Here is an 11,735-nt window from a genome sequence, read left to right on the forward strand (position 1 = left end):
GTCTGGCAGTGTTTCACAGAGAAAAAAACTGTCACGGGAGACACAAGATGCTCACGAAATGGTTTTGGAATATTGACAAGATGCAGTTGGGATACAAGTTCAATCAAATTTGTATTTGTCACACATACACATGGTTAGCAGATGTTAATGCGAGTGTAGCGAAATGCTTGTGCTTCTAGTTCCGACAATGCAGTAATACCAACAGTAAATCTAACCTAACAATTTCCACAACTACTACCTTATCCACACAAGTGTAAAGGGATAAGAAAATGTACATAAAGATATATGAATGAGTGATGGTACAGAACGGCATAGGCAAGATGCAGTAGATGGTATCGGGTACAGTATATACATATGAGATGAGTAATGTAGGTATGTAAACATAAAAGTGCATAGTTAAAAGTGGCTAGTGATACAGTATTACATAAAGATGGCAAGATGCAGTAGAGGATATAGAGTACAGTTATACATATACATTATATTAAGTGGCATTGTTTAAAGTGGCTAGTTGATACATTTTTGATCAATTTCCATCCATTTCCATTATTAGAGTGAGCTGGAGTTGAGTCAGTATGTTGCAGCAGCCACTCGATGTTAGTGGGTGGCAGTTTAACGTCTGATGGCCTTGAGATAGAAGCTGTTTTCAGTCCATCTCTCGGTCCCTGCTTTGATGCACCTGTACTGACCTCGCCTTCTGGATGATAACGGGTGAACAGGCAGTGGCTCGGGTGGTTGTTGTCCTTGATGATCTTTATGGGCATTCCTGTGGACATCGGTGGTGTAGGTGTCCTGGAGGGCAGGTAGGTGCCCCCAGTGATGCGTTGTGGCAGACCTCACTACCCTCTGGAGAGCCTTACGTTTTGTGGCGGAGCAGTGCCGTACCAGGCCGGTGATACAGCCCGACAGGATGCTCTCGATTGTGCATCTTGTAGAAATTTGTGAGTTCTTTGGTGACAAGAGAATTTTCTCAGCCTCCTAGGTTGAAGAGGCACTGCTGCGCCTTCTTCAACAACGCTGTCTGTGTGGGTGGGACCAATTCAGTTTGTCCGTGAATGTGTACCCGAGGGAACTTAAAACTTACTACCCTCTCCACACTGTCCCGTCAATGTGGATAGGGGGTGCTCCCTCTGCTGTTTCCTGAAGGCCACAATCATCTCCTTTGTTCCACTCTGATCGTATCAATTCTATCTTGCCAGAAAAAAGTGGCAGACTCGAGTGATTGACACTTTAAAAAACATCAGCAAGTGGCCACTCCATAAAGGGCTTAGGGCCAAGGGTTATTCCAACATAACATTGGGGACGTGTTGTTTTATGTAAACAAGTCGGAGGCGCTGCGTAAAGGGCAGATCTGCTGTCTGAGATTCTGGCTGCTATCTAGAACCTAAAAGTGTTCTTTGCTGTCCCCATGGAGAACCATTTGAGAAACCCTGTCATAACTCTCCTGTGACGATCTAGAAGGATCAGGTTACAGTGGATCCGCCTACAGCGGCTCTCTCTCATAGAGGGGACAGTCATGTCGAGTGTGTTTCATTTGGTGATCTCATGAAGGACAGGAAACGCACATAACTGTATCCTAAAAGTGTACATTTCCCAGCTGTCAGGTTTACATATAAATATTGTGAAACGTATGTGATTAAACATGACACTCTTTGTGAAAAGATGTAATGTGATGTTAACCTCTAAATGAGAGTATGGATTTTCATATAAAGTTAACTAGTCAGTGGCCACACCCCCGTGAGCCCAACATCACATTAGGCATCATCGAACCGCCCCTTCTTCCACAGAGTATAAAACCACTTCCTACAAAATGTACAAAGAGTCAGAGAACGCCAGGACGGAGTCCCCACGTTGGAATGGCTACAATTCTATAGGCCATCAGACCAAGAAAATATGGAGAATGACACTACCCTTGTTGAAATGGGTAGGCACTACAAACTCTACCAAAGGATAAGACCATACAGCGCTGGAGCACTGACTACACAGCTGGAAATTGTTAAATTCTGAGACTATCAATTCACTTAGAATTAAGAAATCCTAGGCCGTCGAACTACCAGTCTGCAGCTGGAAATGTACGAAGCCTAGGACAAAATACCAACACCACCGAAACATCTATTCTATGCGACAACCATGGGTACGCCTGACGTATCCATTATGAACACAACCAGAGACTTTCTGTCGATTGACTCTCCAGCAGACGGGGCGGTGACCACAGAGAGACAGCCAGACATACACCAGTATATATGTCAATTGCAATTTATTTTCGAATGAGCAGTCGTTCATGTAAGGTAGTAGCAATATCTATGAGTGTAGTTATCAGCTATGAGTTTCCCGTCTTGAGCGTCCACACCCCTTTCCTTTATCTACCAAGCCACATATCCGTTTCGTCCGCTGGGACTTTGTCTTTGTATCATGTAGTAACCCTTGTATAACTAATTTGGGGTTGTGATTATGTATTTCTGTTTATTAGTTAGTTAGTAAATAAAAATTAAGCCAATTTGTAAATCGCTGATTCATCATTTACGCTAGGGTTCATGCAGATATCCAAGGGTTTGTGACATTCAGTAATGAGAACTGATGAGGTACAATACCATTAATGAGAATTACTTATCAATAAGATATGAAAATATCTGAAGAGTCCAATTTGGGAAATAGAGACTCATAAAACATTTTCCAGGGTGCCCCGACTTCCTAGTTAATAAGTTTACATGATTAGTTTAATCACGTAATAATAATTACACATAGAGAATTGATTTGATAAAATAACAGTCTTCACATTTAATGACAGTCACAGACACGACAACCCTTTTTGGTTCTAGGTAGAACCCTTTTGGTTCCAGGTAGAAAGAAGAACCCTTTTCACAAAGTGTTCACCTGGAACCTAAAAGGGTCCTCCTCATGGGAACACCGCCAGAACCCTTTTGGAACCGTTTTCTCTAAGAGTGTATGATTGGATAGAGTGCACGGAGCTGATAAAGCGCAACCACCACAGCTGCTTCTCTCGTGTTAGTGTGAACTGTGGAGCTGTCCACTGTAACAGTGGAGTTGTCCTGATAAGTTCCCTCATGCCAGTGAGCTCCATCGAGTGGGAGACAACAAAGAGTCTTACAGGTCTACATGGAGCAGGTTGGTCCATCAATGTGTCTAGTGCAGTTAAACACAACACGATGGTGTTGTTTATCCTAACTCTAATATTTTTGCTTTGTTATTGAAGGTCCATAGAGGACGCAAGGTGTAAATCAGAGACAAATACACAGAGGCTGCCATTGAGGATGCCTATAATCAACGTGGATGCCATAGACCACCATATTAAGTCAGATGGCTCCCTCCCTCCTCACATGCATTTTTTTTTATGTCAGTAAATGATACAAGAAACCTAAAAATGATGCTGTCAATTGCCCTAGGTGGCACTACAGGAATAGTGTTATGAAATTAGTAGGCCAAAGAAGCCAACCACTTACCAGTAGCCATTTTGTGTCTGCCCTTACTGTAGTACCTGACGGGGACTACTGGCGCCTGCTGAACCCGGGTGAGTACGAGGTCACGGTGAGTGCCGAGGGCTATAACCCTTCCACACATACCTGCCGTGTGATGTACAACCACTACCCCACCATCTGTGACTTCCGCCTCACAAAACCCCCCAGCAGAGGCTGAAGGAGATCCGTCCAAGGAGGCAAGCTCCCCAAAGCCCTGCAGCTGAGGCTGCAAAAACTCGTCTGTGCAAACTGCATGCCAGCACTAAAGCCATCAACTAGCGGCGGCTAGCAGGAAGGCACAGGGATCGTGATTTTGAACAATCACAGACCACTTTGTGTGGGGTTTTTGTATTTCATTGGCTCTTGTTAGGGCACTTTCTGGTTGAAGTCAGTTTGGGTGTTGGAAGTCTTTACACCATGTGGGCAGCAAAAAAAACTATGTTTTGGGAGAGCAATGGTAAAATACATTGTATTTCAGTATGGTGTAGCTTTGTTGCTGAAGAAAGGGACCGATTGTATTTAGATATTTGAATCAGATTGGAGCAAAATATTAGCTCTCAGAAAATAGTTACAACAAACAACAAAGTGGCTTGATACTTGACAAATGCAGCGTTGGATGGATATACCACATTCTAGGAAAATTCATGCTACAAATTATAGGCCAAACTCATGAGCCTAAAATGACTTTTTTGACATATAGATAAGAGCTCATATGTTACACTCCAGAACTGATAAGAGTTCTATACATGAGATATTGTATAATCTATTCACATAAAGTTCTGTTCTTATATTTTGTTTGTTTGATACATTTTTATAATACTTAATTAAATAAAAAATGCGCAATTTGGATGTCCTTGCAAGCCAAGAGACAATGTACAAATTAATTCCAAGTAAAGCTTTTCTTAGAACACAACTAGTTCAAATCCATGTCTTATTTTCTATGTAGCTGTACATCCTGTTGCCGCCGGTGTCCTCCACGACGTTTGCGGCTACAAAGCGACACCCAAGGGTTGTGATCAGGACAGGACCACACAGGTCAGTGCCACAAACACCCACCCACATCACCAACGACAGCTGCCCGCTTCCCTGCCGAAGAGGATAAACAAGCATCAGACACACACCATCTAGACAGTATGAACATAATCAAACACAACAGCAGCCACTTAAGCACTCAACAAGCATCAAACTCCCCTAAATAATGTGACAAATGAATCAAACACTTACATTTAGTAGTTTGAAACATTGAACATTTCCAGATAAGCCAAGATGAGCCAAAAATAGTCTCTGACACAGATATCTGGGAATATATTTTCTCCCCCTTCAGATGTGCTACACTAGCTACAGTAGGTTTCCATCCATTTGGCGACAGATTTACATGGGAATACTCTAAAATCAGCATTAAAACAATATGTGCATTTTACCACCAGAGAGGTGTTTTCATCAAATTGACTTGTTGCGGATAAAAGGYTGTGCTTGATGACATAGTGCAGATAAAAAATACCCTTTGTGRTAAAATGTCCATGTACCRAATAAAAAATATAAGTTAAATGGGTTTACATGGCATTTTCAACTCTACTGAGGGTTTTCTCACAATTTCTTTTTTGAGCTTTATAGCAAATGTGCCCACTCCGGTATTGGAACGTGCCCTTAAACCCACAGCGCTATTTGAAAGCAGCATCAAGCTCATCACCATGCACATTCACCACCCTGTGAAGTTCAACATAAACATATTTAATCTGTTGCCTAATAAACTGCATGCTTTCCCGACAAGTCGTAGTGGGAGGACCACACACGTTATAGCGTGACTCCAAGTTTACTTCCATATCATGGTTATTATATCATTATTTGGCCTTAAAAGCGTTTCCACTGACATTTCTTGCATAAATATTTTTACAGACACAAAAAGATCCCACCTTGTCTAGCGTATTTTGTTTTGTTGACATTTAGAAAGTTTTACGAAATATTTTCTGTTTCCATCAGGCCTGTCATGACTTATTTTAAGCGACATGTACTTTACTCGCAAAAAAAGGTTCGAAGGAAAACTGGTTAGTTTTCTCTTTACCTTTCTCTGATGGATTCCCTTCAGCAGAGCGAATGTGCTGAGATGGTTGCAGGAGCACAYAGTGTGGGTGGAGTTTGACATCACTGAGGTGCAACCCCGCCCAGACCACACCCCCGGTCCATTCTCATCCGACCAATAAACACAGGTGGGGTCAACGTCACTGGACTAGGATACAGAGTATATGGGTTGGGGTCAATTCCATTTAGACTCAGTAAATTCGTGAAAGAATGTGACTTCATGARAAATATATCAATGAAAAACATGTTTTACTGACAGCCAGAAACTATTAAGAAGAGACAAGTGTTACCTGCAGGTGATTGAAAGTGAGATTAACCGGTTGGGGCAGGTTTGTTGTGTTGGAGTTGCTAACGGACACCGTYGCAGCACTTGACATGAGCTGCTGGCTCTGATGAGAAGTGTTGTCCTTCAGACTATCCAGATTCTTATAGCTGAGCAGAACAACAAACGCAAACCCTGCACACAAAAAACAACACAAGAAAACATAAGGCCTGATACAAAAACATGTACAACTCACAATATCTCAARTGAATCTATCAATGTATGTCTTTAGTAATATTTGGAGCAGATGAWTGGTACTGTAGGACTGCRGCTACCTGGGTAATTCTGGTCATCTCCGACCACCGTCTCCCAGGTGGTGTCAAGTTGAGTGTTCTCATTGGTCAGGCTGACTGGTCCTTTAGGTGGAGTCTTCTCTCTCCTCACCATAATCTCAACCTCTGTTTTTCAACATATTGACAAAATCAACACAGACCAAGACCAAAAATCACCATTACTGAACACAATATTGCATTAATTATATTTTAAAGTTGACACAATCTAATGTGCTTGTTAGAGCTCCGTTTATGGTCAGTAAGGTGCTCAGATTGTGGTCTTCCTGTGGTACTGTAAAGTCTGCTTCCAACTCACACTCCCAAACACGTAGATCCCCTGAACACAGCTCAATCTCCAGATCCAATCACCTGAATTCGATCACCTGTTCACACACCTGTATATCATTATCACACACTATTTAGTTCAGTTCTTTGCACCTCATCATTGTGAGTGTTTTGTTTTGTGATACACTTCATTGGGAAGCTCTGTTTTTCCATCTGTAATTAATCCTCCTGTGTATGATAGTGAGGCAGGAAAAAACTAACGATGCCTTTTTGCCTATTCCCTGCCTGTATTTAGCCTATCGGATTTACTCTTATCAACCTATTGCCTGATTACTCTTATCAACCTATTGCCTGATCTCCCGGACGTTACTAGTCTTTTCCCTGCCTGTACTGTTGCCTTTTTTGGATTTGTTGTGTAAGACCTTCTGCCTGCCACTGGACCCAGCTACCTGCCTCTTCCTGTGGTCCCTTACAAGGAAACACCAGCTGCGCCCCGCTTGAAACCAGCTCTCTGTCTTCCATCTGTTCAATAAAGGTACCTGCGAGGTGGTCAGTAAATTATATGTGGTCAGCGTGTGCTCAGTGTGTGTGTGTTACCTGTGAGGTTGGTCTCTATCCTGGTCATGTTCTCTGTCAGCAGTGGAGCGATCAGTCTGATCGAGATTTCAATGGTTCTCAGTAACTTAGTTTCACTTCACTGCTACTACGGTGACCATTGGACTGGAGGTCCAGTTGAAGAACATCCGTGGTATTAACCAGTAACTAGAGAAGAGAGACATAAGGGTTTTGTACGTGTGTGTGTGCGTTTGCATGTGTGTTTCTGTGTGGTGACTTACTGTCAAAAGCCCATCTCCAGTTGACAGCGGTCTTGTAGTCCAGACAACGTAGAGTGTTGTTCAACACCAAACAGTTGTTTTCAACAGAGACAAGAAACTATCAAGCCTGGTAGAGTCTGGGAGGGGGGCATGTGCATTAGTGGGAAAATGCATACAACATTTCAAGATCAAGGAAAAATATTATTTTCTCAATTAATAATTCTAAAGTAAAGCTTTACCTGTCCGGGCTGTGTTTCATACTGGTCACAATTAAGCCTAAAGTAAAAATATGGAGACATATTACCTCTAACCATTCTACAGTACACTATGTACAGAATAAAACCTGACATAGAATGTTTGGTGCTTCAGTACAGTCAGCTAGTACATGGAAGACAGACAAAAGGTAGCCACCTTAGAGTATTTAGACAAAACCCAATACAACAACACCAAGAGGAAATGTTTCTCACCTGCACACTGAGTTTGTCTGTTGCCGTAGTTACTGAATCCTGTGGGACACTTGCACAGGTAGCTACCCACCTGATTGACACAGATTCCCCCGTTGCCCACAAAAATGTTGGTTCTCAAAAACACTCATCTATGTCTGATTAGAGAAAGAGAGTGGTAAAGGGAAAAGTAGTGGAAGATGGAAAGATGATTAAAGATTGTATGTTGACAAAGAGGGTGATAATCCCTCACACATTAACACAGTCACACTTTAAATATGATTGTGGTGACCACCACATGATTCAAAAGCCAAGCAATCTGAAGCCAAAATAGCATGATAGTAGTCGCATCCAATGGTGTTGAATGCAAGTTGAATAGCTTTTCAGATGTTCATCTCATTTTATATCTCCATAGGGGAGATAAGAGGTGAATTTAGAAAGAATAGATTATCCCACTAATAAACAGTATATATGTTGAATGTTCCAAACAGGGTCTGTTAATGCGGAGATATCAGAGGTCAACATTACTGATTAAAGCACATTCCTAAAGCAAAATACTACGCAGGAAATTATAACCCATATTCTCCCATCTTACCAATACAATTCAGAACCTGGATTGGAATACGGCTGAGAAAAGCCATTCGCACATCTAGTAAACTCTTGCTCCTTGGTCCTTGAGTAGCGCTAAATGAAGACATAAAGAAAAGTTGAAACTGCCACACATGCATATGTTAAATCTTTTAAACAGACTCGATGTGTTGGTCAAATAAAAAGAGAAATTGACCGACCACAATCAGTAAAATAGAATGGCTCCCATGATCTCTGACAGCTGGTGAGCTAATGTCAACATGTCAGCTTGGTTTTAGTTCTAAAGAATCATTTGGCGACCTCACGGAATGTGCTTAGCGCAGGGAAGTAAAAATATTTCCGCCATAACTAGCAACGGCATTTTCTTGTAAGTCGAAAACAAAGAGGAACTGACTGTGTGGCAAGAGAAGACCATTTGCATAACAATTCCCATAAGGTTGATTAGTCTAGTTCTGCGTAGACCACGTCATGAGTTCCATCCCTGAATTAAGACTCTAGTGTAAGGGTCTATCTCCAAGAATCAGACATACGAGGACACATTGATCTAAAACACCAACATGCACAGTATAGACTCTTAACAACAGGGCCACATTAACCAGCTGCCTTACGAAGAAGCAGACTTAGAATCCATATTTCACTCTGAAGCACTGCTACGTATCTTTCTTCTCCTTTCAAAATGTCTCTTGCTCTTGATTTCTTTGAAGATGTCTGACCTTTATGCTCATTTTTAAAGTTACCTGCAGCAGCATTTCCTGTAACTTTCACATTCTCACTTCTCTATCAGCATTGACGGGGAAGGGTTTGAATGCTTAACATTTAGTGTAATCACAAAGACACAAAAATGGAAGGAGGGTTCTCTGGGTTTTTTCTTCAAGTGTGGTGGGACTATTTGTCATGAAATCAATAATTTTTCTGAGAATCCTAGAGGAATTCTCCCCCCATAGCCGAAGCATCCTAATACATTGAAAGGCTACATTATCTAGATTTATGTTAGCTCAAAAGGTAGGTCAATTAACCAACTGAAGAGAGAAAGTTTCAAAGAGCTATTGGAGAATGAGAGTATCAAAGTCATGATAATGAATGGCAAACGCATTTGTTGTGATAACAGCCTTGTTGGAAATTAAGAAGCAACTATGATCAAATGGTGGAGACTTTAGATTTACGATATTAATATCACTCACACTATGTTCCTTCAAGATGATCAACGATAAGTTTCAGGGCAGACATACATTTCTCAAGTCTGGCTGACACAAAACGCGAAGTCTTCCTGACAAAGCTATCTCTCTCTGTGCACTTGTCGTCACTAGTTACTACAGCCACAAAGTCATAAACCCCGCTTATTTCTAAAATGTCTCTTCTTAATTCAAATTTGATTTGAAACATAACCCTAAACACTCATGCCTAACCTTAAATTAAGACCAAAAAGCTTATTTTTGGGGGGATGGGGGATTTTTATGATACAGCCCAGGTTTGGAACGCTCTTTCTTATTGGTCTATTAACTAATTTACTGCCTGGTGATGTCACCAACAAGCCAAAACTTCATCCTACCAAAACAGACTGACATTTCAAACAGCTCTTACACTAAAAGGGCATTATCATAATGTCCACAATTTCACAGTCTTATTCCAACCTCAAAGTGTTTCAATATACATAAAACTCAGGAAATCATGTTCTTGACTGCACTGGGCCTTTAAGTCAGTTTGGGTGTTTGGAAGTCTTTACACCATGTGGGCAGTTCTGTAGGCCTAGCCTAATGAGAGGCAAAAAAAACTTGTTTTGGGTGAGCAATGATCTAATTCATTGTACTTTCAGTATGATGTCGTGCCTTTATTTCTGAAGAAACGGACAACTCATACTTAGATATTTATATTAGAATGGAGGAAATAATAACCGCTAATACCCCTTACCGACAGCACTTATAATGGAAGAGAGAGAGCCAGGAATGCCGCAGATAGACGGGAAACTGGTTAGCCTGCAACTGGAATAGAGAGGAAAACCCTATTATATAGAGGGTGACTAGTCTTAATATGTCAACACTGAAAGTTCTTGGCCTGTTTTGTACGGAGTAAAAAGCTTTCAATGGTTTTGACTCAACTTGACTGTATATATTTGTAATCTCCAACTCTCTTGGCAAGGGTTAAGCCAGACTGGAGTTTAATGTTCCACTGGTAAATGACTCTGTCCTCTCCATGTCATGTTCCAGTATTTATAATGTGACTCACAGATAGTGGGTTCATAGTGAAGAGAATGTTCCTTGTTTCTTTTTTGTGGGGTTCCTTCCTATGTGACGTAATCCCTAATGTTTTGCTGTAACAAAGGCTTAAAGGACGACTGTACTTCCTGATTTGGCCTCGTTTTGAGGATAACTCATTAAGAAATGCTAGCAGCCATGACTGAAGCTAAACAATAGTTGTCTTAAGGATGTGGTTTGATGTGGTGTGTTTATGTTTCCATATCGTACCTTGGCTGGTTTTGTTATTTGTCCCTCCTGAGTCACTGTAGCAACAACATAGCCACTAGTCTGAATTAATCTAAGATAAATCAAGAAATCTGTAATTAATTTAGACGTTTTTGCCGAGGTCTTAGTCGCGCAATTGACATCTAGGTAAGATGTTTGGTCTGGCTGCATGCTCAGAACTGATTTCTGAGAACAATAACATGTCTACAACGTCATCATCTGCAAGCTGTCAACTATTGTAAATAAAAGCACGAGCTACACACTGTTTGTCAGTGCCCAAAATCACTTGTTAACTAACTAAATTCCAACTCTGTGTTTGTTAATGAAGCTAGCAAGTAGTAGCTAGCAGGCACATTGAGCAGCCAGGCCACTCAGCTGATCAAGTCACTGGCGAGTGGAGACGTGTGTGCTTAGTTTATCTCCACAAACACGGAAACGGAGGAGGGGTCGCAGTCTCAGAGTGACTTTGATCACTGATTGTGCCTGGCTGCTCAATTGTGCCTGCTAGCTACACTGTGCTAGCTTCATAACAAACACAGAGTTAGAATTTAAGTTAGTTAACAAGTGATTTGGCACTGACAAACAAGTGTGTAGCTCGTGCTTTATTTACAATAGTTTGACAGCTTGCAGATGATGACGTTGTAGACATGTTATGTTCTCAGAAAATCAGTTCTGAGCATGCAGCCAGACCAAACATCTTACCTAGATGTTCCAATTGCGCGACTGAAGCTCGGCCAAAACGTTCTTTAAATTAATTACAGATTTCTGGATTTATTTAGATTAAATTCAGACTAGTGCTATGTGTTGCTACAGTGACTCAGGAGGGACAAATACAAAACCAGCCAAGGTACGATATGGAACATAACACACCCACATCAAACCACTCCTTAAGACAACTATTGTTTACTTCGTCATGGCTGCTAGCATTTCTTAATGAAGTTTCCTCAAAACGAGGCCAAATCAGGAAGTACAAGTCCGTCCTTTAAGCCTTGGTTGTTA

General features: G+C 41.3%; 1 protein-coding gene across 1 annotated transcript in view; it reads right to left on the reverse strand.

Moving 5' to 3' along the window:
- Positions 1-2,237: 2,237 nt before the first annotated feature.
- Positions 2,238-11,735, reverse strand: part of LOC112080413 (adhesion G protein-coupled receptor E3-like) — a 13,298-nt gene continuing 3,800 nt past the window's right edge. The window contains exons 2-8 of the mRNA XM_024146168.2: positions 7,486-7,847; positions 7,268-7,383; positions 7,029-7,193; positions 6,150-6,272; positions 5,843-6,009; positions 5,536-5,700; positions 2,238-4,559 (exon numbers count right to left, since the gene is read on the reverse strand). Of these exons, the coding sequence (XP_024001936.1) occupies positions 4,392-4,559; positions 5,536-5,700; positions 5,843-6,009; positions 6,150-6,272; positions 7,029-7,056 (651 nt within the window). The 5' untranslated portion in view covers positions 7,057-7,193; positions 7,268-7,383; positions 7,486-7,847 and the 3' untranslated portion in view covers positions 2,238-4,391. The remainder of the gene's footprint in view (positions 4,560-5,535; positions 5,701-5,842; positions 6,010-6,149; positions 6,273-7,028; positions 7,194-7,267; positions 7,384-7,485; positions 7,848-11,735) is intronic.

The sequence above is a fragment of the Salvelinus sp. IW2-2015 genome, unplaced genomic scaffold (genome assembly GCF_002910315.2).
Source record: "Salvelinus sp. IW2-2015 unplaced genomic scaffold, ASM291031v2 Un_scaffold16323, whole genome shotgun sequence".
Taxonomy (NCBI): domain Eukaryota; kingdom Metazoa; phylum Chordata; class Actinopteri; order Salmoniformes; family Salmonidae; genus Salvelinus; species Salvelinus sp. IW2-2015.